Genomic DNA, 27,514 nt, shown 5'->3' with positions numbered 1-27,514 from the left:
CAAGACAGCACTCCCAACCAACAATGATCCCTCAAGCTAGACAGCACAGGAGCAGGTGTGCCTGGGGCAGGGAGGTGGCCTATGTCTCTGAGTGTCTGTGTACATCTATGTTTGCGTGTGTCTATGGGAGGGTCTGTGGGTATATCTTGTGTCTATGGGAGAAAGGTTTGGGGGCTCCCTATGTGTGGTCATGCGTACCTGTTTTAATTTTCTCTCCTTGGAATACTACCGAGACTGAACATCTTACTTTATTAATCTTTTTTATATTTTTTTAAAAAGCTGCCTGCTAATGCCATTTGCTGGATTTTATTAGATTATTTATCTTTCTCTTAATGGTAAAATCTCTTTGCATATTATTACTTTTATATAACAAATTTTACAAAAGTATTTCTGCTCTTGTGCTTTATCTTTTAACCTTATTTGGGATTCTTTAAAACAAAAACATTTAATTTTGAAGTCAATTTACCGATATTTTCCCTTATATTTGGTTTCTAAATTTCATCTGATGCTTAGAAAGGTTTTCTCTATTCCACAAAAATAAAATATTTACTCAACTCACATTTTTCCTTTTCCAAGGAACTCTTTATTGATTTTCCTCTTTACAAAAGTGATGCATGCTTGTCAAAAATGAAAGGGAAATAAATTAATTTAGGTACAGTGAATATCTGAGTTTTCCTATCCAAGAACAACATTTCTTTCTCCCCATTTATTTAATTTCTATTTGTGGCCCTCAGTGGAGATCTATATAGGTACTGCTAATAAGTTTATTCCTAGAAAATCTACTTTTCTTGATGGTATTGGGAATGGGATATTTTCTTCCACTATATTTTCTAATTGGTTGCTAGTATAAAACAATTTGTTTTTGAATGTTACTTTTTAAGTAGTCATTGTTCCTGATTTTAAAAGTAATAAAATGAGAAAGATTTGTTTCCATGTGAAGATTGCCATATTCATCTCTCCCAGGGCTTCCCAGCAGGGTGAATCTGATGATACCGATTCAGTTCAGCATTAATCTTGAGAGTTTTCTACATCTTCCTCATTAGGATTTTCCTTCATGATGGACATTCTGATGCTGACTAAGTTGGAAACTAAACCTGAAGGCTTTCCCACACACATTACACACAAAGTGTTTCTTCCAAGTGTGGACAGTCTGATGTATAATACAGTCAGAACTGTAGCTGAAACCTTTGCCACACTCCACACATCTGAAGGGTTTCTCCCCAGTGTGGCTTCTCTGATGCCGAATTAAATGGGCATTAACATGGAAGGCTTTTCCACACTCCTTACATTGAAAGGGTTTTTCTCCAGTATGGATTCTCTGATGTACAATATAGTCAGAACTACAGCTAAATGCTTTCTCACATTCCATACACTTAAAAGGTTTCTCCCCAGTGTGTATTCTCTGATGCCTAGTTAGTTTGGCATTGATACTGAAGGCTTTCCCACATTCCTTACATTGATAAGGTTTTTCTCCAGTATGTATTCGGTGATGATCAAGGAGGTTTCTTTTAGAAGTAAAGCATTTCCCACACTCATTACATTCAAAAGGTTTCTCCCCAGTATGAATCCTCTGATGCTGCATTAGTTTTGCATTGACATTGAAGGCCTTTCCACACTCATTACACTCATAAGGCTTGTCTCCAGTGTGGATTCGCAGATGCTGTCGAAGCTGCGAGTTACACCTGAAGGCTTTTCCACATTCTTTACACTCATAGGGCTTCTCACCTGTGTGGATTCTCTGGTGCTGGATTAACTTCCCTTTGACACTAAAGGCTTTTCCACATTCAGTACACTCATAGGGCTTCTCACCTGTGTGGATTCTCTGATGCTGAATGAGTTTTGTATTATTACTGAAGGCTTTTCCACATTCCTTACATTGACAGGGCTTCTCTCCAGTATGGGTGCTCTGATGCTGCCTAAGCTGGGAGCTGCACCTGAAGCCTTTCCCACACTCATTACATTCATAAGGTTTCTCTCCAGTGTGGATCCTCTGGTGTTGAATTAATTTTGCATTAACATTGAAAGCTTTCCCACAGTCATTACACTCATAAGGTTTCTCCCCAGTGTGGACTCTCTGATGTGTGATATATGCAGAACTGCAGCTGAAGCCATTTCCACACTCCTTGCACTGATAGGGCTTCTCTCCTGTATGGATTCTCTGATGCCTGCTTAGACTCCCATTAACACTGAAGGCTTTCCCACATACTTTACACTGATAGGGCTTCTCCCCACTGTGGACTGTCTGATGTGTGATGTAATGGGAACTGTAACTAAAGCTTTTCCCACACTCTACACATTTGAAGGGTTTCTCACCACTATGAAATCTTCGATGCCAAATTAATTTTGCATTGATACTAAAGGCTTTGCCACAATCCTTACCCTGGTAGGGCTTCTTCCCCGTGTAGCTATCTTGATGATGATTAAGTTGAGAGTTATACTTAAAGGTTTCCACTAATTCTTCACATTCAAATGGTCTTTCCCTGGAATTACTTATTTCATGATGATTAAGTTTTGTGTCAAAGCTCAAGGATTTATCCAATCTGGTACACTCAGGGGTGTCTTCTCCAATGGAGATGATGGTAGTACACTGATTCAAGTTTGGACTCTCACTAAACAAACACTCCTCCATGGGGCTTGTGTTATCTTTCACTGTTGTATCAGTGACACTGCTGTTTTCTTCCTTCATATTTCCTACTAGGTGGACTTCCTGCTGTTGTTTTTCTAGAATATAGGCTTCTGAGAAGTCTGTTTCCTGGGATAAATCCCCCTGAAGTAGAAATGATGTATTATGTTTTTCTTCATACATTTCTTTTGCCATATTATTGTGAGTCTGGATATCAATATCTATTATAAAAAACAGAAAACAGAAAATGTCACGTAAGAACCATGTTAGAGAAGAAAAAAAGAACTGTGATAGAAAGAATTAAAGGATCACAGAAATCAAGGGGCTCTTTAAAATCACTAAACTAGGTGAAAGAGTCTAAGGTCACCCATAAGGTAGAATAATATGTAGCTGGCAAGAAAATGAAATAAATCCATACATGCTGACAGGAAAAGATGTCTAAGATATACTGTTACATTGAAAAACAAGTTGAGAAATGGTACGCAGAGGATATTCCATCTGTGTAAAGGAAAAAAAAAGGGCTGACATAGACATATATATTTGTACATGCCTAGAATAATTCTAAAAGAAGACACAAGAAACAGCAAACTGACACAGGAAGTTTAGTAGATTTTCCCCAGCTTTATATAGTTTCTGTACTGTGAGCATGTGCCAATATTATAATTTTAAAGTAATGATTTTAAAAGACTACCTGTCTCTAAACCAATAACAAATAACATGAAGGTTAAAAGTGACAGTAGTGGAACAAAATTCTAGGTCTTATCCACCAAATAAGCATTCTTTCCATCACACCATACTTTACTACACTCTGCAGTTTCTTCTCAATTATCCCTATGTCACTGTGTCCCTTGTTAATAAAATGGTAATTGCTTAAGAAGGAAAAGGTACAAGATCCAACAACATGTGGTGGTACTGGGGATGGCAAGTGTAGGCAGCACAAGGAAGCAAAAGGGAAAGAATTTTGGTTCTTTCCTTAGAACTTTAAACTCTAGGCTTTCCAAATTTCCTCCTTCGACTTTTTTCTCTACTTCGGAAAGGCTAAGTTTAGGCCCACTACTGATCCCTTGAATTCTATCTCTTCCCACTCCAGAATACTGCTGCATTCTCCTTGACTTGCCTTTTACCTCTTCATTCAATCCTAAAATTGATCGTTCCCTCAAACTCCTTCTATAAACTCATTCGTCTCTCTATAATCCTTATAGACTTAATAGAGAAACACTTGATCTCTTCATTTGTTCCCAAATTTCTTAAAATTGGGCCCAAAATGCTGTCTCTATTTTTTTCATCTCTCTCTCCTCAACTACATGTAATATGCCTTCTTCCCCAGTATGTCATTATAATCACTTTCCTATTGACCTAAATCTCCCTAGCAAACTTTTTTTTTTTTAATCCTCACCCAAGGATATTTTTTCCATTGCTTTTCAGAGAGAATGGGAGGGAGGGAGGGAGGGAGGGGGGAGGGAGGGGGGAAAGGGAGAGAGGGAGAGAGAGAAGAGAAACAATGATGTGAGAGAGACACATCAATTGGTTGTCTCCCACACAGCCCCGACCAGGGCCAGGGATCGAGCCTGCAACCAAGGTACATGCCCTTGGCAGTAATCTAATCTGGTACCCTTCAGTCTGGGCCAACGCTCTAACCACTGAGCCAAACCAGATAGGGCCTCCCTAGCAAACAGTTTCAAAATACTATTAATTTTTTTCCTGATTATAAAAATAATACCCACCTGTAGCATCAGGAACTTACAAAGAAGAAAATTCAAATTACCTGAACTATAACCACCTAAAAACTACTGTTGATCTTCTGATGTATTTCTTCTCCAGTCATTTTCCTTTCAGTCATTTTTCTCTAAACATTTTTTTTTCAAAACAAAATTTTCTTCAACATTGATAATGATAATTTTCCAACGTCTTTAGATATTCTGTAAAAATATTTTAATTGCTAAATAGGACTCCATCTTGCACCGGTACCTTAATTTTTTCCCCAGTTTTATTGAGAAATAATTGACAAACATTTCCTGTATAAGTTTAAGGCATACTGCATGATGGTTTGATTTACATATATATTGTGAAACTATTACCACAATAGGTTCAGCTAACATCTATCTTCTCATATAGATTTTTAAAAGTTTTTTTAAAGGAAAAAAATTATTTTCCTGTGATGAGAACTCTCAGGATTTACTCTCTTAACAACTTTATTAAATATCACACAGCAGTGCTAGGTATAGTCATCATGTTGTACACTGCATCCCTAATACTTACAGCTGGAAGTCTGTATATTTTAAGGATCTTAATTTAACCATTCCCTCTATAGTGAAAATTCAGGTTATTTCCAGTATTTTATTATATAAAATTATGACGAACTTTTATGCACATGCATCTTTGTCTTTATCTTGGATTACCTTATTAGGATATAGCCCTCAAAGGAACCACCCAGGTTATCAAGTACAAACATTTTAGTATGTTGGGTTTTTAAAAATATTTTTATTGATGTTTAGAGAGAAAGGAAGGGAGAGGGAGAGAAACATTGATGTGAGTGTGAAACAGTGATCAGCTGCCTCCTGCACGCTCCCTACTGGGGGTCAAGCCCACAACCAGGACATGTGCCCCGACCAGGAATCGAACCAGCAACCTTGCAGTGCATGGGATGATGCCCAACCGAGCCACACCGGCCAGGGCTCAAGTACAAACTTTTAAAGGACTCTTGATATGTATTGCTAAAGTACCTTCTAGAAAAACTACCAATTCATATTCTCCTCCCATAGTCTATTCCTGTTTTGTGGTACTCTCACCATCACTTACTATAATTGTTTTCAATATGATAGGTGAAACATCTCATTGTTTTAATTTGCATTTCTTTAGTTTCTACTGAGGGTGAACATTTTTCACACTGATTAAAATATGTATTTATGTGGATCGACTGCTTACATTCTTTGCCAACTTTTCTATACTTGTGACCTTCTACTTACCAAATCCTACAGTGTGGCATGTTACTGGTTACTGGTTGACCAGTATCTTTTCTCCCTTTCTTCCTTACTAGCACATCGTCCATTTTTTTTAATGAGGTAGCAATAAAAACGACAGCTAAAATCTGTATTTTCCACCCTCTCTTGCAGTGGAGATGGCCATTTGATAGTTCCAACAAATGAGGTTTAAACAAATAATTGGATGGGGCTTCTGAGGTTTTTTTTTATATAAGTAATTTTTTTAATCCTCACCTGAGGATATATTTTATTGATTTTTAGAGAGAGGAAAGGGGAAGGAAGAAAAGAGGGAGGTAGCGAGAGAGAAAAACATCTACATGAGAAACATTAACTGGTTGCCTCTGACCAGTTATCAAACCTGCAACCTGGCTATGTCCCCTGACTGGGAATCAAACCCTCAACCTTTTGGGGGCATGAGAAAGTATTTTTTAAAAGAAAGTCAACTCTGCCGACATTGGACTTGTGCCCTACGCCTTCCCCTTCTGCCTGCTTAAAATCCATTTGAGTCCTAACCCCAATAAACCTATACACACGGATTAGATCAATGCTAAGATCTTGATGGGCTATTCAAAAACTTCAGGAATATCTACTGCTTATAGATTTTCCAGACTCCTTTGATTAAGGGTCTCCACAATATCACCCCCCCCCCACACACACACACACACTATATGTGAAGCACTTCAAACTCTCCATGTCCAAAACATGTCTTCATTGGTCACGGATCATCTGGCTGAATGACAAGGAACAAAAATACACTAAAATCGTCTTTTAAAAACAGGATTCATTGAAGGGATGTAGGAGATTCTTATGGACCCCAAATACAGGAAGTAAAGCTGGGCCTCATGGGAAATGGGAAGTCATCTGGTAGCTACTCTGCTTGAGCCAACGAGAAGCTCACTACTTCAAGGGTGGTCTGGGAACTGAAAGCATTGGCATCACCTGGAAATTTAACAGAAATGCAGAATCTTGGCCCTATACCAGCCTTACTAAATAATAATCTGCATATTTGTAAGACTCTCAGGTAATTCACTTGCACATGGTTTGAAAAGCAATGAATTAGAGTACTTCCTCCCTTCTGCCTTATTCCCTACAGCTTACTATATAAAGCTGTCTCTTCCGAAACACCAAAAACAGTAACAACAAATATATCATTGAGCACACGCTATAAGCCAGGCACATAATACATGTTACCTCATTCCATCCTCAAACTTTAAGGCTAGCACTACTACCTAGTTTTATTATTATTCCATTTTCAGGGATGAGAACATTGACTCTTAGAGAACTAAATACTCGACCTGCTCAAAGTTACAGAACTAGGAAGTAGCACAGTTAGGACTGAACCTCAGAAAGCCTGCTCCAAAAACTATACTTTATTAACCACCAGGCAACTTTGCCATTCTGTGTAAAGACTTAATTCTGTATCCTCTGCATTAAATAGACAATGCTTAGAAAAACAGCAAGAACCCTCTCCCCCCCACCCAAATTACTGAATCCATTCATTTTTTCTGAGCAAGGTAGAATTCCAAAATTAGGATTAAAAAAGAGTTAGAATGAGGCATTTGAAAATTATCTGTTCTTAGCATTAGAAAGAAATAGCAAATTGTGAAAATAGAAAAGGTCTTAATTGAACCTATCTCTACAAATCATCAAAATTTATTTAAATTTTACTCTGTACAGCTGGCAAATAAATGTGGCATGCTTATATGTTGCTAATATGCTAACTCATGCTTACATGCTAACTCTTCCTAAATAGTTCAACTTTCGAGCGTAATGGGCAATATGTGCCTCCCTTACCAGTCCAGAGGCCTTGAGGGTCTGTGCCTATTCCAGCAGCCAGTGGAGATGGCCTCCCCAGCTCACCTCCTCCCTCCAGTTGTGAGATCACAGCAGGTTTGAGAAGTGGAAATCCTGTTTTGGGGGAAAGGAAATAGGAAAGAAGGGTGAGTAGTCTACCATGGATGAGTTCTTAAACCTCTTCACAGATTGTCTCAGCAATGGGGAGGGAAGGTAAGAGCCCCAGGGTGTCTGTGCCTAAGGTGTATGTGGGGGAGGATGGGCTTGAGAAGTTGAGAAAGAAGTTGACAAGGGCCCAGACCATGGGCCCAGGAGACTTCATGCAGAACAAACAAGGAGAATCTTCTCAAAGGGACACCTTTTTTTTTTTTACCTTGGCCTGAGATATTCAGAGTACACTGACATCCTTGGAAAGACCTAGGTAGCAGATAGGGTGAAGGGGAACCTAAAGGTAATGCTGTGAAACAGTAAGTTACTTTTTTCCACACTGTTCAAAATACAGCTTCTATAGGGTGGATAAAGAGTGCACACTAGTCCCAGCAAAGTCCTATATTGACCCAAAAAGAGCTTGGGGTTTGCCCTTCCCAGTAACCCGAGTCTAGGAGATTAAGAATCTCAGCCCCTGGGGTTCCCGCTCAGTAAAGGATTACTGGAGACCCCACCTGCAACATGTAAGGGAAAAGGATGTCAGGAAGCCCCAGCCAACAGTCTGCATCCAGAGGGAGAGGCCTTACCCAGGGAGGCCACATTCCCATAATTCTCCAGCATCACATCCCTGTACAGGGCCCTCTGTGCAGGGGACAGGCCATCCCACTCCGTTGGGGTGAAGTACACAGCCACGTCCTCAAAGGTCACCGACTTCTGAAACAACAGGTTCCTGCTGCCCTAGGGCCAACTCCATGGCTCAGGCCCTAAGTGAGGGGCAGAGGGCAGTATAAGGGCTCGGGGAGGGAGCTTGTGAAGAGCACTAAATTAGAAACATGGCGAAAGATTTGAGAAAAACACCTGTAAAGTAAACCAGGGCATATCTGACTTCTCTTATTGCGGAGAAACCTCATGCCATTTTTATACTTCTAAATGATAATATAACCAACCACTCCCTCACTGGCAGACACAGCTCAGGACTGACCCACTAGCATTCCCACTTCATCTCCTTGAGGTCCTGGCTTCTCTATCCTGCTCCCAAAGAATGGTCAGCTATAGCTTCCATCTCATCCAGCCCCATCTGCAGCCTGATTCCCATCACCAACTTTCCAGCAGGGGCTGTGCAGCTTCTGCTTCAGAACCTACAACAGAGGAAGCTCAGTGCTGCCCAGATTGGCTTGGGGACCAGGGGTCGATGGTGGCAGCAGCAGCCCACTCTGCTTCCAGATGGGTCTTGCTTAAAACCCAACATTTTGTTACCCTCTCCCATTCAAGCCTCATCCTTTCCAACTTCACCCAAGGTTTGGATGAGAAGGGAGCTCAGCTTTCCTGCTGGCCAGGTACTCGGCCACCCTTTGGGCTGCTCCTCTTTGCATCATTACCCTATGCGGCACCAGCTCTGCCACTCAGGGCTGATGCTGCATGTTTGCAGGCCCAACTCCACCCTCCTGAGCAGCTGCAGACTCTGGCAGCTCTCTGACCCCCTCAGCCTTCTCTAACTACCTTGAGGACACACTGGCAGGGATTTACCCTCAACTCCTCTCTGCCAGGATCTATCTTGCTTGACTCTACCAACTTCCACCCAGCAACAAATCTAGTCTAACTTCTGCATGTTACTATGAGTCACCCGCTGTGTGACCATGGACAGGTCAAATAATTTCTCTGCACAAAATTAAATGCCTTCACTGCCTGCTGCCACCACCCTTTACCCAGGTACGTTGGTGCCTCCTCCTGAATTCAAACCTCAGCTGGTGTCACGCGCCACCATCTGTACAGGAAACCTCAGCTAGAACTCTGGGGATTCACTCTTGACCCCTCTCTCTCCCTCACCCCCATACCTCCCTACCCTGACTAGGTCCTGAAGGTTTTTATGTTAAGCATTATTGTAATTAGATCCTCCCTATTTAACAACTACTTTTCTGATGAAGCCCACATCACCTGGACTAATGGACATCTTTCTGATGTGATACAGCTATCACAAATATGACCAAGTTAACTTCACTGGTTCCACACTTGTCACAAGACTGGGCAGTTAAGAATCACACAATCTCTGTGTGACCTTGGGCAAATCACCCTATCCTCTTTGCCTTCGTGCCTTTTGTGGTGTAATGAGTCCAGCACAGCACATCTCAGAGGTCAGTTGTCAGGAATGAGCGATCCATGGAAAGTGCTTAGTATGGTGCCTGCAGTGTAGGAAGCCTCAAACAATGTTACTGGAGTTACTATGACTACGATTATTCCCAACCTGCAGTCCATGGAAGTCCATGGATGAGCTTCAGGGGGTCCATGAAGTCCCTAAAATTGTATGGAAAATATGGTTTGCACGTTTTTCTGGGGGAGAGGGTCCAGAGCTCTTATGAGACATACAGTTTGAGCCACTGTACCCCAAGCCCTTAAAGCCTCTCAGGGCACAATGAGACATCCTGTCCCACAGGGCTTCCAGTCCTCTTCCTCCCTTGATCCTATCCCCTCATCTTCCCTGAATTAGAAGCACAGCCATCCTTACGTTGATCTGGTTCCTCTTCACCTGCACCCTGGTCCCTGGGAATCCCAGTCCTCTGCTACCTCCTCCATTCACACCCATACATGGGGCATCCTACATGGTCAGCTCCCACATCTCCTATTCCCCAGAGCCCTCTGCTGGGGGAGCCCCTGTACCAGAGGAGCAAAGAACCTCTGTGTGCCCAAGACTACACCGCTGCCTTCAGGCAAGCTCTCCTGCTGCTTCCATCTCTTCACATCATCACTCTTCCCACAGGTTCCAGTCTCGCAGGCATAGGCATGGAGGCCCTCTCCAGCTCTCGTCGGAAGGCTCACCAGCTTCCCTTCTAAGTTTCTTCAATCTGAAACTGCTCAGAGGAAGACCCGAAGAACCCACAGCTCACCTGGGGCCAGGCTGTCAGGAGCATGGCTGCCATTGCTTGGACTCCCTCTCAGAGAAGGGCTGGAGCTAAGGAAAAACACAAAGAGAGACAAGTGTGAAGCAAGTCACCCCTACCAAGAACAGAAGATCTAAGATACAGGCAGCCAGTGTCCGGATAGGAGTGTGTGCAGGCGCTGCCACAGGAAGAAGGGAGAGATCTGTTCACTTGCTCAGTACCCAGGACTCCTCCCAGCCATGACAATGATGCTCACTGCCAAGAACCCTAGGATTTTACAATTCTGACGCACATCATAAACCCAAGAGTGTACATAAAAATGCACACAGAGCCTAAAGAATAAAAACAAACATTCGTGTATCAGTGATTCTGCTCAAGAGACAAGACATTACCAAGACCTTTGATTTATTTCTCTTTCTCTAAACAAGCACCATCCTCAATTATATGGCAAGAGAAGACAGGCAGGAGGGCTGCAGCCCAGCAGAGGCCTCAGAGTCAGGCCCAGGGAGGCAGCACGTGGAAAGGGACAGCTGCTCCCCTACATCCTGCCAGTTTCCTCACACAGCTGAAGTGTCCTCAAGCCCTAATGTCTCTGTAGAGACCTTGGGAAGTCGGCCTTCTGCATGGCCCAGACTCACCGTGAGGAAGCTGGACCAGAAACGAGGTATCAGGCTGCCTCCACATATTTTCCAGCCTTCTGAGAGCAAAGAAGCCAAGACTTCAGCTACCTGAGAGAGGGGATCACTATCGCATTTAGGGCCTCATGACCCAGAGCCCCTTGTTCATAATATTCAAAAACACATGGACTGGTTTTTCTGGTTTTCACTTATCCTAAAATCAGTCTTGAAAATTTATACTTTCCTAAAGTTTCATCTATGTCTTCCAGGATTTCAACTTTACTGCAGTTATGGAAAACGCTGGTTTATCATTCTTTTCGTTTCCTCCATATCTGGAGCTACTTTGTTTTTCCCACTCTTCAGGGGTGGAGAACGTCTGGCCCATGGGCCATATAGGGCCTGTAAAATCATTTGATCTGGCCCTTCCAAGGCAACCACAGGCGGGACTCGAAATTCAATAAATCTAGGAGCTTTTTTCATAGCTAATTTCTAAGTTGATAATTTTGTATGGCCAGCGAATGATGTTATAAATATGGCCCTTGGCAGGAAAAAGGTTCCCCACCCCTGCCCCAGAGAAACTCATATGTAGAAGATATGTACAGAATTGTTCATTAGCAGCACTTCAATAGCCAAAAACTGGAAGCAGCTCACATGTCCACTGAGAATACAAAAATAAGCTGTCATACAGTTTTTACGATGGAACGTTACCCAGCAGCAAGAATGAATGACACAGCTACACACAACATGGATGAATTTAGAAACACACGACTACAGACACTATATGCTGTCATTTTCATAAAGCTCAAAAGCAAACTAAACACATTATATATACACGTATATGTGATAAAAATTATTTTTAAAAATGGGTAAGGCTACGTTAACACGTTACCTCTAACAAGGCAGTTATTACTTCTAAGGGGTGGGAAGCTGCGAGGTGGGTTGGGGAGGAGCACACAGACAGATGCAATAGTACTGGCAATGTTCTCCTTCTTAATGGGGTGGGGTGTTCATGGGTGCTCATTTTACTACTATGCTTCTTAACTGCCATATTAGACACAGTCTTGTGTATGCATGAATGGAATTTTAAAAAAATACAGTTATCTCTATGATATGGGTGATTTCCAGAGTATATTGTCAAATAAATAAAATAAAGCAAAGTGCAAAAGGTAGTGTGCAATCTTTTGTGTAAGAAAAAAAAAGGAGTATAAAAAAATGTGTCTTTGATCACTTATGCAAAAAGAAATGGAAAGATAAACCAAAAACTAAGGAGAATGGCTGCACCAGGTGTGCATGGGAAGTGGATGAAAGGAATCTTGAAATGGGAACAGGATGGAAGGAAACTGGGTAGAAGGGATGAGGGAGGAGTATCACGTCTCTGAGTGTGCCTTTTGTTCTGACTTTCATAACCACTGTAATGTTTCACATATCCAAATAAATAAGTATACATGCATATACAGTGGTACCTCGGTTTTCAAATGTAATACGTTCCAGAAGACCAAGGGATCTGAAACGTTCGAAAACCAAGGGATCAACAGCCAACAGCTAGGCCTCAGGATCTTGCCCTCAGTGGAAGTTGTGTGGCATGTCTGACTTCCCAGGCAAGTTCGAAAACCAAAGCACTTCCTTCCGGGTTTACAGCGTTAGTAAACCGAAATGTTTGTCAACGGAGATGTTCGAAAACCTAGGTACCGCTGTATATAAAAAATCAGCCAACCAGGATGAGATGGGGGTGATGACCCAAAAAAGAACACAAACTACAGCAAATACACCTAACTATCCTGCAACTGAGTAACATAACCACATTGAAGGGGTAAGAAAGAAAAGAACTAAGTAACTTTGGAAAACAGTATTTTAACTATATACCACAAGGCTATAGAGACCTGTACTCAAATGCTGCCCGCTAGTGATCATGGAAAAAAATAAAATGTAATAAACATTGCTGAGCATCACTTAAAATAGTCAAGAGGCAATTGAGGAAGTGGGGCCTGTGCATATCTAATGCCTCTGTTTTCAGAACTGCTTTTATGTAGCTGTTGCTAAACTAAATCAAAACACAAAACTTGTTCTAAACTCATCTCAAGGCAGAGCCATAAGCATGCTGGAAACATAAACATCTTAGAACAACTGCTACGTGGACACATATGGACTTTACTTCCTTCCTTAACAATTCTCACCTCCTTTACTTCCATATTGGAACTAACCAAACCCTGTTAACCTAGCCAGCAATCCCTCAACTGCATGAAAGAATTACATTTTGTGGTTTTTGCCTTTATAAACCCTGCCTTTCTTCCTTCTCTCCAGAACTTAGTTTGGGTTTTTACCTGAATCCGCATCTCTTGCATTCGAATTCTTTAAGACCTCAATACATTTTTGTTTTATAGCCTCAGGTCTTTATTGGTGGACATCAGTAAACCTGCTTTTCATGAGGGTATGAATTAGCAATTCCGGAATTACTGTATGTGCATTCTAGGACTGAGCACATCGGTAATTACACTGTAACAATCATTCCCAGGTCACTGTCATCCCACAGCTGCAGAGTAGGGTCCAGTTACCTTTTGGAACTCACACTGCTCCAGTAGACAACGCCTTCCGAAAATCTGTTTCTTCTACTCTCGGGAGGACGGGAAGGGCTCTGCTTTTTCTGCTTTTCCACTGGGCCTTGATCCACGACCCAGTGTCAGTATCCAGAGAGCATACAATCCATACTTGGTAAAAGCCCCTGCAGAACCTCAACACGTCAAAGGACTGGCATCCCCTGAGGCTGCTTCACCCCTGCAAATATCCCACCCTCTAGTCGCTCCGACGCAGCCTCCCAAAAGTCAGTAGCATCTTTCCCCGAACGAAGCGTTCGGGGCTTCGCGGCTGACAGTAACACAGGCTTCGCTTCCCACAGGACAGAACGTATTCGGCCACCAAGTCCGGGGCGGGAGTCGAGGAGGGGCCGCCGCCCTGCTCCCTCCTCCAGGGGCGGGCGACCCAGCTCGGACCCCGGTGGTGGATGCGCATCCCTAACGCACCCCGAGCCTCCCAGCGAGGGCACCACCCCACCCTCCGAAGCCTCACACTCACCTGCGCGAGGGCCCCCTCCGAGCGGCCGGAAGTGCGTCACTAGGCCGGGCCGAGCTCCGGGAGCCCCTCTAGCAGGAGCGTCGCTCCCTCTCCGTGGTGCTCCAGCCCCGCCCTCTGCGCGCAAAACCCCGGCGCCAGGTGCCAGGCTCCATGTGACCCTCTCCCGTGGGTATGGGTATCTGTCAGGTTACGGTTGCTCTTCGGGGTGGACTGAGGAAGGCACGACTCGGAGGCGAGCGCTGGATTCAACCCGGGGGATCTGTATCTTAGTAAAGACGCGGGCGCAGCCAGATCTGGGGGTCTATGGACTGGATGGGTGGGTTACACGGTATCAAAGCCAAGGCCACCCTTTTTGTAACAGATATTTCCTGGTGACCACTTTATTCTCTTGTCATGAAAATCATAGGTAATACTTAGAAGATCATAAATAATATTAACAACCTACACTTTAAAAACTAACGTTATGCCTTAACTGTAATAAAAGAAAAAATAAAAGGAAAATAATTTGTAATTAAAAACACATTTCAATATGTAAATGTTTGGTCGTGACTGCTGCTGTAGGAGACCTAAGGAAGTGGTCAGGTATTTTCCTTTCCACTTAGAATGTGCCTGAATGCCACAGCCACGTTGCTGTGTCTTACACTGATGTTTCCAAAATCACAAGGTGGGATCCAAAATGGTGAAACCCTTTTTGGTAAAGTTTAAATGAAACACAGCACAATCTTGTCTTGATCGTATTCCTAAAGAATCACATTATGTTTGCCTTAAGAACAGGTTCTAGATTCAGGTATTTTATAACCATTTTTCACCTACATGAAAGTCCAGGAAGACAAGTATCTGAAAACTTTTTCAAGAGGTGCATTACAGGATTTGTGGAACTCCTCGTTCCCATCCACCACCACCAAACACTGTAACAAAAACACTCCCATAAAATTCCAAAATGAGCCCTTTGGGGGTCAGTAAATGCACTGAAAGCCACTGGATTGGACCGCCCACTGTTAAGGTTCCTCTCAACCCCGATAGTGTTGGTCTTTCTCATTCCAGCTCTGATCCCTTCCTGCACTGAAGGTGGTTGGAGCCCACACTCACCTCTCCAGTCTCTTAGCACTCCCACTCCCCCCACACACACACCCTCAATTTCAGCCCCACTTGCTGAACAAGCTGTTCTCTAAACCTACAATGCCCTTCCCTTCCCACCCTGTCTTGTTACTTGGTCTCAGCTCAAATCCCATTTCCCTTAGAAAGCAAACCTTCCAGTATAAGGGAGGCCTGCCAGTTATGAGGCACAGCATCCTGTACTTCTCAGTGCTTAGCACTTTTGTGCTTAATGGTGACAGTTTACTTAAATGTCTTCTCTAGTCACTCCAGGGAGCAGGGACTATATCTATTTTGTTCAACACCATTATCCTCAGCTAAAGCACAAGGCCTACCACAAAGCAAGTAGACAATAAATATGTTTTGACATAATCTAAAGGCTCCAGCTCCAACTCCAGGGTAGAACCCTTCCTTATTTCTGTGCCACTAGAGTTAGGATATGTCTTATGCCTGGGATCATTGACCATTGCCAGGAGCCCTTCTCTGCTTTGCCCTGATCCTGATCATCACTATTTCCCAAAATGAGCAGTTTACATGGCTTCTCTTACTCAGATAGGAAAATGGTCCCACAATTGGGCAGAGTGCTGGGGACTACATTGCTCATGGCAATGTGTTGTTTCCACTTCTTCCTAGGCTCAGAAAGTAGACCTTTAGTTAGGAATAAAGGCTTATCTAAGGAAGATCAGTTACAGAAATGCTGGGCCCAAATGTTGGATCACAAACCAGCCCCCTAATTTTATAGGTAAGAAAATAAGGCCTCCTAAACAACCATGAAGCTCCAGCTCCTAAAACAGGCGCATGCCCAAGTTACAAAAGTTCTACAGAAAGCATGCAGAAGCAGAGACCACTCCTTGTCTGCCAACCTCTCTTCTTTCCTTCTTAATAGTAACAGAATCTCTAGAGCAAAGGGCAGGTGGGGAGGCTATTCTGGATAAATTTGTAAACACCAAGCTAGAAAAGCTACAATAGCCTGGCATTTACCAGTTTAATGCCTAGAATAGTATCCATTCCAAATAAAAACTGAGTAAGCAAAATGAAAGTTTCAGTGATTGCTTTTGGTTACATAGTTAAGGCTTTTCTTGAAAATAGATTCACTGATAGTTTTGTAGTAACACTAAAACATTTATCACAGAGCTTAAGTTGTTAAAACGTCTATCCACTGGCGGTGTCCTAATGCAGCCTAGGCTATCATGTGTTCCAATGGGTTTCCCATTCTTGTTATAATCACGGGGGCTGCTGGGACTAGAGCTGAAGACTTTCCTATACACCATACACACAAAGCATTTCTCCATCATGTTTGTTATCCCTCAAGATTATTAAATAATTATAACAATTATTAAAAATTGTTATAGTGATAAGGTGCTGTTCCAAGGAAAGAAAACTTAAATTTGCTTGAGCAAAACAAAAACAAAATGGAATTTATTGGTTACTGGAATTCAAAAACCCAGATGTATTTCTAGCTTCAGACATAGTTAATATAGTTGTTAAACAGAATTGTCAAGGTTGATTACTCTCAAACTCTGATTTCTTTTCTGCTCTGTTGACTCTATTCTCAGCTTCCACAAGAATCCAGGAATTCCTCTCAGCTTTAAGACTAAGGGGAAAAGAACAGTATTTCTTCCTGTTAACTCTGGCCACATTCTTGGATTATAACTGGACCATCCTGGGTCACCTACTGACATGTGAACCAACAACTATGGCTGAGCCAGGCCTATGTTGCACATTCAACTCCTGAGTAGAAGATGAAATCCTAAAGGAAATTTAATATACTATTACCAGTCAAAGGGGGTAAAAAACTCTGGGAGGCCAAAACAACAAATATCCAGCTCCGGTTTCTCTCCAGGGTGGCCATGCTCATGATCACCTAGCTGGGAAGAAGTCCTAAAGGTTTTTTCATACTTGACATGCTCATAGGGTTTCTCTCCATAATGGATTCTTTGATGCTGATGATTTCTTTTACTAGTGAAGACTTTTCCACACTTATCACATATACAGGAAGACTCTTGAATATGTGTCCTCAGATGCCTTTTTAATTGTTCCTGAGCACTGAAGACTTTCCCACAATCTACACAGTCAAAGGGTTTCTTCTCGCTGTGGACCCTCTGGTGTCGAGTTAGTTTTTTATGCAAATTGAAGGCTTGCCCACATATTTTACAAGAATAAGGCTTTTCCCCTGTGTGAATACGCTGATGTTGGATAAGATAGGAAGTCCTTCCGAAGCTTCTACCACACTCATTACATTCGTAGGGTTTCTCTCCACTGTGGGTTTTCTGATGTCGAAGTAGTGGTGAATTACCAACAAAAGCTTTTCCACACTCATTACACGCGTAAGGTTTCTCCCCAGTGTGGATTCTCTGATGTATAACAAACTCAGAACTACTGGTGAAGCCTTTTCCACACTCCTGGCAGTGATACGGTCTGTCCCCACTGTGGATTCTCTGGTGCCTGATCAGATTTGCATTATCATTGAAGGCTCTCCCACACTCCTCACACTGATAGGGTTTCTCTCCAGTGTGGATCCTCTGATGCCGAATCAATGAGGAATTGCCATTAAAGGCTTTTCCACACTCACTACACTCAAAAGGTTTCTCCCCAGTGTGGATTCTCTGGTGTCTAACATAGTGAGAAAAATAGCTGAAACATTTCCCACACTCCTCACATCGGAACGGTTTCCTGTCACAGTGGATTCTTGGAGCCTTTCCTCTACCATTTTTCCCTGTGGAAATTTCCTGGTACTTCTCCAGTTTACATGTTTCTAGGAAGTTGCTTCTCTGAAGAACACTCTTCTGCAGACCACAAGATAACACCATGTCTCTGTTTTCAGAAATTCCCTGTATTGATGTGGACTCACTGCCAATGTTGGTCTCAGTATCTGACACAACAAACAGAAAACATAAGTGCCACCTGAGAATTGTACCAGAAACAAAAGAGCATCAAATATTATAGGGCTTTGAGAGATTACTATTTCACTCTCCACATTGGCCTGCTGGCAAGAAAAGTGCCAAATATCACATGGGCAGAGAGCTGTCAAGGTGGAACAGGGTATCAGTGTACACATGAGATATCTGAATCCTTCCTAAGCTTTTCCAGAGTCTATATTTGAATAACTTCTCCCTAGTATGTTCTGGTATCATTTGACCTTATGGTTCTTATAGGCCTACAAAGTACCAAAGAAGAAGTTATAGGCTCTAAGAGTAAGTAGTGACACTGGTGCTGGCAAAACTCAAGAGTCAGGAAATAAAACTAAAGAGATACAAAGGCAATGAGTGAATTGTTCTTTTTAAAAATCCATACTCTGCAAATGTCCCAAAAAACTGGAGTCACTGAGCATTAAGGGCACTGGGCTGTAGCAAGACAAAGGAAAGGAAATCCAGGAAGTGCTTAGAGGACATGGCCCTCAGTAACTGCAGTTCCACAGATGATGAGTGAACACCCTAAAACTGTTGGCAACTGTTGTCTTGTCATAAGACTCTCAAAGAAGTCTGAACCTCAAACATGCAGCAACTACTGTCCTAAATAGGCTGCCAATTTGGAAAGGGTAGAACACAGTTTACTTAGACACACCAAGACTACAGAGTATTCCTTCTTATATATATAAGCAAAAAGGAGGCAAACAGCCACCTATAAAATAGCATTTGTGTTCCTAAACACTGGGTGACATTTTACCTAAGTTAAAGTAAATCTATTTCATATAAAACACTTAACTAATTTTGTTTTGACATTAATTTGGGCTATCTGGTTATCTGCTGGTTAATCACATTCATCCTCTGAGTGTGAGTTAAATGAGTGAGGGACCTTAGGAGGAGAGCTCTGAGACTGGAGCAGACAGAGGGTAACCAACAGTCTGGAAAAGAATGAGCAGGATGACTGAGCACGGTGGCCTGTCCCACACCTTGCCTCTTTCTCGCTAGTAGGCTGCTCAGTGTTATAAAATCAGGACTGAGCAATCAATAATGAAAACACTCTTATTTCCCCCGCTGCCCCATACTCCACCATTTGTCTCAATCAGAATCCCCACACTTCTTCCAAGTAACCCCCACCTTCCTAGTTCTCCGGTGATTATCACCTCCTTCCTGCTGAAAGAACTAAGCCACCCAAATGCAGTGCCCTCAACTTCCATCCCTTCCGTTTCCACATCCTCTTACCCCAAGCCAGCCTCTCAAGCTTCACTCTTCCCAGTCACCCCAGAGGCCATCTGCTCCCTTCCCCTGGCTGGCACACTGCTCTATCAGCTGTATCATCCCTCCCCTGGCACACTGCTCTATCAGCTGTATCATCCCTCCCCTGGCACACTGCTCTATCAGCTCTATCATCCCTCCCCTGGCACACTGCTCTATCAGCTCTATCATCCCTCCCCTGGGTCACTGCTCTATCAGCTGTATCATCCCTCCCCTGGCACACTGCTCTATCAGCTGTATCATCCCTCCCCTGGCACACTGCTCTATCAGCTGTATCATCCCTCCCCTGGCACACTGCTCTATCAGCTCTATCATCCCTCCCCTGGGTCACTGCTCTATCAGCTGTATCATCCCTCCCCTGGCACACTGCTCTATCAGCTGTATCATCCCTCCTCTTCTTCAACCTCCTTCTTTACATCCTCAGGTCCACTTTGGCTTAATGATCATCCCTTTACATCCAATTTTTTCTTGAGAGTCGTTTTTCAAATTGCCTAACGTTAGTTGTGAAATTGACAGTGTGTAACTATCAAACAGTTTTTAAAATGAAATACTCTGGTCTATATTTAGGTTAGGTTAGGTTAGGTTAGGTTAGGTGGACAGGACAGGACAGGATAGAATCGCACACATTGTAATGCCAAAGGTGAATCTGTTTCCTGATACTCCAGTTTTAGAGAATATGTGAGTATGTGGGGTTTTGATACAAAATGTAGTAACTATTAAGGCTCATAAGAAAAAAAAAAGAGTTTGAAAAACATTTGCTATTTATGTTTTCTTTCATTTCTAAACTAATCAAAGTAAGAGGCTATAGTTCTGCCTCAATTTTGTTATCTCCCATTGATTCCCTCTCTACAAAGCATCCACCCTGAACCTTCTACCCTTGGCTTAAGTCTCACTGTTCCTTCCTGGTGACCCTCCTCTGGCTACGTTCTCTTCCCTCTCCTGCTAAAATTAAACGTCACTTAATATTTAAGATTCAGCCCACCTTTGTGTTCCCTGGGAGTCATTTCAACTACAACTCTGTAGAGTACCCTTGCATATGTACTTGTAGATCTGACATTTACCTCAGACTCTCCACTTGCCTTCTCAATGGCCTCTCTAGCCATCCACTTACACATTCTGAAGGAGCCTCAGACTGTGTTCAGACCTGAATTCACATGAATTCAAAAAGCAACTCCTGTGCCATGACTTCCCAATGTTATCTGACTCAGCTCTTCCCGTTTATAGCCGCATTTTTATAAGATCTGGTCAATTCTAGCTCCACACACTCTTTCCTCTTCCATTTTGCATTACTACTGTCCCCTACCCAATTCATTTACTCAAAAGTTAATGTCTCCTATGTAATAATAGTTTAACCAGATTTTATGTCTTCAATTTCCTTCATGCCAATCAAACCACATACTATGTTAATACATCTAAAATACTGCAATTACTAGCCTATGTCACTAGTGGCAAGGGACACCGCTACTGCTCCACGTCCTGTCCTGCCTGCTCTCTCATTTCCTGTTCCTGTGCTGTAAATTCTTCAGGATAGAGCCCTGAGGTCCACCACAAAGTCTGCATTCTAGATATTCCACACAATGCTGGGTGGGTAAGACACACCAACTACATTCACCTACACCATCGGCTAAGGAAAGGGGGGGTCAGGGTATTCTGCAGACTCTGTGCTGGCCCCAGATTCTAGGAAGTCCTGCTTAGGCGTTGGGTCCTAAGCCTCATGATTTTGCACTACTTACTAGAAAAGGCTGAGGAATACTTGCAGGCAGGCTCCAGAAAAAAATACCCAGTTTAAAATATGCCCCCCAGGCGATTCTCCTGCACATTAAACGGCAAAGTTCTTCACAATGATTTACTGGATTCTTTATTCCCTTCCTCAGGCTAGATAGTCTACCTTCTTTCTCTCCAAGACAGCCACTGTAACCTGTCAAATTAGGAACAAATGGCCCTGCCACTGAAGAAGCATTACTTGAACTTCTAAATGGGAATTCCTCCAACCTCTCCAGCCGAGCTCCCATAGCCCACTGCCTATATATTAACAGAAGCATTCAAAACACATTTTTAAAAAGCTCCTACATCTATCTCTATAACTTGTATCCTTCAGAGAGTCTTAAACAAAACTTGGCACACAGCAAGTGCTGACAAACTGCTCCTGAATAAATCCATCCTGTCCAAGGAAGAAGGGCCACTGAGATAGGCAACTCCGAAGCTCAGAAAGGAACAAGGGATTCAGAATTTCATATGAGATGCATGAAGTGGAAATATGTTATCCTGATAAGAGTTAAAATTGGTGGGAAAGGCTTCATATTTTACCTATTAGGAAAAATCAACTATTTTACTTAAATCCTTACCAGCATGGTTCATTTTAAAACACATTGCTCTGTAAAGGTCTACAGTTGCCAGTTCTATGCCTGTCTCACTTACCTTTACTGTCTGTGGTCCTCTCCACAGGTGGGTTATCCTGTGCCTCCAGGCCCCAAGGTAAATCGCTTCCCTCCACAAGTGAGATCAGGGCAGATTTGGAAACTGTGCACCCTGAAAAGGGAGAAAATGGCACCTTTCAGCTCTCTGTCTGCTATGTCAAAAGAAGGAAAACCCCAAGAACCTCAGTAAAAATAAGATACACGGACGAGGGCTCAGGATTGGGGAAAGCAAAGGAGATTTTGATCAAGAAGAAACTAACCTCTTCCTATTTAAGAGTAGGTAAGTTAGTCAGACCTTGCAAGACAAGTACAAACAAAGGGAAGGGGCTACACCCTTCCCTAGACAATGCAGGGATAGCAACAAGCTGAGAACTTGGCTCTGGCAACAGAAACTACCTATTCCTTATGGTACAGAGCCCCTGGGAGGGTGGGACTACTCTTAGGAGGGGACAGCAATTCCCTACATTGGGACCAAACTGACCCAAGACCTTTCCCTACCCAGCAACCTAAGAAGTGGGTCATCTAGCCTCAGTCCTGGAGTCGTACAGTGGGGGATACCAGAGACAACCCCTCATTCTCCACACCGTATCCTCAGGCCATAAGAAAAAAAGGAGGCAGGAAAGCATAAATCTGAGTCCCAGGAGGAAATGGCCTTACCCAGAAATGTCAAGTTCCCATAATTCTCCAGCATCACACTTCTGTACAGGGATCTCTGTGCAGAAGAAAGGCCAGCCCATTCTGCCTGGGTAAAGTGCACAGCCACGTCCTCAAAGGTCACCACCTCCTAAAACAAGAGGTTCCTGCTGTCCCAGAGCCAATTCTCTGACTAAGGGACAGGGTGTCGGACACGGGACAGTATGCGGGAGGAGTCCTATTAGTGATGGCTAATGAGAAAAGGTGAAAGAACTGGGTGTTAGACCATTAAATGACTATTTCTACAACCAAAAATCTGGAACTTCTCTCACGATCAGAAGAGCTTCCATTAGGACATAAAATTCACTGTTATAAAGCATGATAAAAACATTTCAAAAACCCTGGAGAGTCTCCCAGAGCAAAATCTCTGGATTTTGTAAATAATGTCAGTCCTTTACTGTTAGACCTATAAGTAGGCAATTAGCTTCAGTATGTCCAGACACTCACTCACAGGAGGCATCTCAGGACCTACCTGTTCCCCCTTCATTGCCCCAGTGCTCGCTCTGCCCCAGACCTCAAGCCTACATAATAAGAACAGAGTCATGGTTTGCCATGACAAGCTCCTCGCATCCAACCCCCATCTGTCACTTGAAGGGGCTGTCCTTCCTGTGTTCACACCCAGGAGGGGGAGTTCAGTGCTGCCTGGGGCAGTCTAGTAGTCTGCTTCCTGATGTGTCTTCCTGGGAGAATATGCTTTTTGGAATCAAATTGCTACTGGGTAGCTCTTTTAGCCATGTTTCTTTATACCCCCAAGCCAATCTGTAATAGCTTCTACCAACAAAGCCTCATATTTTTTTCAATAGCCATCCTTTCCCCTCCCTGATGTCCCCAAGTCTACCTTCCCAGAAAGCTTCAGCATCTGGTTTAGACCCTCGGTTCACTCCTTAGACTTTAGTATCAAACGTGGGTATGTGAACATGTGGTGAATATCTTCCCACTTTCTAATGCCCTGATTCTGCAGATGTCCACTTTCCACTAGCCCCGCACTGCCTCAGACTCTCCGCTGACCCAACATGTCTGACCCACCAGCAAACACTAAACTCATCTGCTCCCTGAAACTGGCTCCCTTTCTAATTCATATCAACTAACTGGCACAGTGAGTGACAATATTCTTTCCCTGTCTCAGTTGATAGTACCAATTTCAGCCCCGTCTCCTATACTAGAAACTTAAGATTGAGTCTCGACTAACTTGCCCGTCACTGCTCACTTTTGGCAGCTGGTCATCAAATCCTAACAATTTTATTGCCAAAATACTTCTGGAATCTAACTTTTCTTCACTATGTTACAATCAGTACACTATTTCAACAGATGGGGACACTTAAACAGCTCCAATTCCAGGCTGTCCCACAATGAATCCATCCTCTGCCAGCACATACAATGATCTACTTTAAATAACAACCTGACACACTCAGTTCAATGATTTAATGAGTTACCACTAACTACAACAGTTCTCAAAGCGTGGTCCCCAGAACAGAAGCACCTGATAATCTGCAATCAGACTTGGCAACTCTCTGGAAGTGGTACCCAGGAAGAAGTGTCAAGTACTCAGCAATCTAGAAATTAGTCAGGACTTCGAGATGGTGATACCAGTTACATACCAATATTTACAGAAGAGGGTAGGCACTACAAAGAAGACAATGTATCAGTGAAACAGTCAGGCAGAGGGACCTGTCACATATCAGAAATCCAGAATGGCGTGTAGGATATGGTTCATGCTAAGTTACTGGATAAATAAGTTCCAGGAAGGAAATGGTAAATAAAGCAACACCCAGCAACTGGTCAGTCTCAAAAGGTGAAATACAACTAAAAAAACAATTTCTGTCCTACAAATGTAAGGTTACTTAATGTTCACTTTACAAATGAAGTCAGTTAAGAAGCAAAGAGGTTAAATGACTGGCTCAAGGCCACTGAGGCCCAATGGGACGCCTAACTTTGGGAGTCCTGTCCTAGTGCATGTTTTTCCTATTAGCGCCCACTACCTCACCTTGCGAGCAGCACTGACCTCAAGCAGGACACACTGTCCTTGATTCTGAAGCCCAAACTTCTTTCTTTAGGAGGATAAATGATAGGAGCTTTTTTCTTGTCTTCTTCCTGCCGCCCTTCTGTCACTACTTCCTAAGAACCTTGCGACCAGATACCTGCTCCACTAGCCTGAGTCTCTCATTCTCACAGATGCCTCTAAACCTGGAGACCCTCCAGCTCAGCAGAAACCTTCAGAGTGTAGGAAGCTACAATTCTGCTTCCCAGGACACTCTTTCCAGCCATTGTTTGGTGGGCTTCTGGCTGTTCAGCCCCTCACCGTCAGCTTTCCTCCAGCATCCAGTCCTACTGGAGAGAAACAACAGAGGGTCTTCCTACTGCTCTGGCTCTAAGACTTTTGCCAGAATCATCCCTCTCCTTCCCCATTTCCTTCAAACCAGATCTCTCAAAGACTGACCTGAGGGATTCAAAGCTCACCTGGTGCCAGGCTTTCAGGAGCATGGCTGCCATCACCTGGGCTCCCTCTCAGTGAAGGGCAGGGACTGAGGGAAGAAGCAAACAGAACCAAGAGTGAGTCTGGCCCAGTCAAAGGTTCACCTTTAAACCATCAAACCTGCCAATAACAGCAGCAATCATTTACCAAATTACCACTGGGAAAGTGGAATATATTTCCTTTTTTAATCCATACCATACCATGAAGTTTAAATTAGGAGAAAACAGCCTCTGAAAGGGTAATTTGCCCTCAGGCAAGTACTGTACTCCCCCAAAGTCAAGCAATGCTGTCTGTCTGTCCCAGGCAGGACATGAGTACAGGGGAACATGAATACACAAAGAGCTAAAGACACCAAAAAACTAGAAGCAAAACCTAACAAGAGGAAACCCAGACTTTCGTTTTTAAAAATATAATCTTACTGGGAAACATAAAGAAAATAGAAACAAATAGGATGTTTTTAGATGAAAAATACACATTCTCTTATTCAGTACTCACAATAATGCTCTGAAACTTTTCTTTTTTCCCTAATGAGAATACAAGGCTAAGGGAATAATTTTCTCTACCAAGGTCACTCACTCAGTTGGTAGATGTGTGAACTTGGATCCCAGGCCAGATCTGCTAGATTCCAAAGGCCATGCTTTTAATAACTATATTAAGTTGCTTCCAATCTACTCCCAACAAGATTTCTCTTAGAACCTGATAAAGTGATTCTAAGGTTAAGATGTAATAAATGAGTAGCCAAGAAAATTCAGAAACAGTCTCACAGTAAGTCTTCCTTTTCTTGGACCTTGAGGCGGGCATCTTTTTTGTTCATCATCCCATTCTAGGACCCAGTGATAACAGCTAAGGACCTTCAAAGGCCAACTCAGCATGCTAAAATGTATGGGTTATTACTTTAATTATATCCCTTATGAACACTCTGTATTCTTGTTAAGCATTCACATTCTACCAAACAGCCAGCATCTTCCCTAAAGAAACACTGCAAGCTAAAATTTCCTGCTAGGCTCATCTGTGCCACCCTTCTCCTTAGTTTAGCCTCTCTAGCCTTCTTTCAGTTTCCTCTGCTATGCTAATTCAGGGCCTTTGTCCATGCTATTGCCTCTGTATGAACCACTCTTCTCCAACCTTAGAACCTTTGTAACTGATTCTTGCCACCTGCAATACTCTCCAACAGCCTGAGACCCTCTTCACCTAGGTAATGCCAGCTCATCCTTCAGATCACGCCGCAGAGAGCAGGTCAGGTCCCCATGTTACACACTCCACTAGTACTGTATTCCCTTTCCTGTACACCACATCTCCCAGTTTGAGATTATACGTTGATCTGCACTTTCTTCATTCAACAAACATTATATACATTCCTGGCCAAGTGTGAGACACAGTGGAGAAAGAAAAAAACGGTGTGATCCCTTTTGTCATTGAGCTTGGTCTGGACTAAAGGAAACACATTATTCCAGGATTCTAATAAATAACTTTAAGATCACAATTGTGACTAGTGCCAGGGAGAATCTATCCTAGGTGATAAGACTTAGCAGGAATTAACTAGAATGAAAGGAAAATCTTTACAAAAGTGACAGCAAGTGGAAAAGCACGTTCTGGAAGTGAAAGGCCAAGACGACTGTAGCAGAGCCAAGAGGAGTGAGCTGCAACACGAGGGTGAAGCAGCTGCGAGAGACCAAGCAACGCAGGGCCTTGTGCATGTCAAGGACCTGGTCTTCGACCTAAAAGCAACAGGCTGCAGCTACTCGGTTATGACCAGGTGAGGTGAAAAGATCAGATCTGATTAATATGTAACTGCCCCATTACATTGAAAGCTCCCGGAGGCCGGGACCCACATCCTGTCTCATTCACAGCTGCACCCCGGGAACCTAGAACAGCGACTTGCATTTAGCTGCTCAATAATTAGTTGCAGGCTCAACGAGCAGAGGGACTAGGGGGCTGTGCCCGGCACGCAGCGCGTCTCCTTCCCATCCGTGGCCTCGATTTCCCAAAGCGGGCTGGGCGAGCGAAGGCACCCGCGGGCGGGCGGGACCGGCTCGAAGGCCGCCTCCGACTCCTTCTGCCGGGGCAACAGGGACAAAGGCGACAATCTTCCTTAAAGGTGAAAGGAGGGCTCCTAATAGGGACTCTCAGGCGACAAACCCCAAAACTCACCTAAAGGAAGGCGCGAAGTACGGCGTGACCGGAACTGCGTCATAGGCAGCGCGCCGCCAGAGCCTTACAGGCTTCCTCTCTAGGATGCCGGAGCGCGCAGCTCCGTGGTTCTCTGGCTTTACTACCGGTGCGGGGCTTTTTAACCTGGGATCCTCAGAGACCTTGACTAGGAGATAAGGTTTACGGTTGTTTTCGCTTGTTCTAAGCGGAATTTAGCATTTCCTTCAGTTACGTGTTGGCAAGAAACTACAGTAGTACCTGTGATTTTGTCACCAATGGAAATCACAGATCTTTTCATATCACGTTACAGTTGCTGTAGCTATCTCAAAATGCAGGCTATTCTCATCACTAATTTGTCCACGTACATCCACACCTGTAAGAATTTTTATGCGTTTATTTG

The 27,514-nt window shown here is 43.3% G+C and overlaps 1 protein-coding gene across 13 annotated transcripts; it reads right to left on the bottom strand.

The window, feature by feature from the left end:
* Positions 1–560: 560 nt before the first annotated feature.
* ZNF23 (zinc finger protein 23) lies at positions 561–27,141 on the bottom strand. Of its 13 annotated transcripts, none has more exons than XM_081119502.1 (8): positions 27,115–27,141; positions 24,948–25,012; positions 24,493–24,818; positions 21,799–21,909; positions 10,428–10,492; positions 8,133–8,259; positions 7,399–7,512; positions 561–2,844 (listed from the first exon to the last, which is right to left on the bottom strand). In XM_081119502.1, the coding sequence occupies exons 5-8, from the start codon at positions 10,458–10,460 to the stop codon at positions 1,040–1,042; spliced, it is 2,079 nt and encodes a 692-aa protein (XP_080975628.1). In that variant the 5' UTR covers positions 10,461–10,492; positions 21,799–21,909; positions 24,493–24,818; positions 24,948–25,012; positions 27,115–27,141; the 3' UTR covers positions 561–1,039. The 13 variants fall into 13 exon arrangements, with proteins under 13 accessions (XP_080975628.1, XP_080975630.1, XP_080975622.1 ...); XM_081119504.1 differs by having other exon boundaries at positions 24,475–24,815; XM_081119496.1 differs by having other exon boundaries at positions 24,493–24,815.
* Between the last annotated feature and the right edge of the window lie 373 nt (positions 27,142–27,514).

The sequence above is a fragment of the Miniopterus schreibersii genome (assembly GCF_964146895.1).
Source record: "Miniopterus schreibersii genome assembly, chromosome: 18".
NCBI classification, from domain to species: domain Eukaryota; kingdom Metazoa; phylum Chordata; class Mammalia; order Chiroptera; family Miniopteridae; genus Miniopterus; species Miniopterus schreibersii.
The sequence above is the reverse complement of the archived record's forward strand: the minus strand, read 5'-3'. Positions and strand labels throughout refer to the sequence as shown.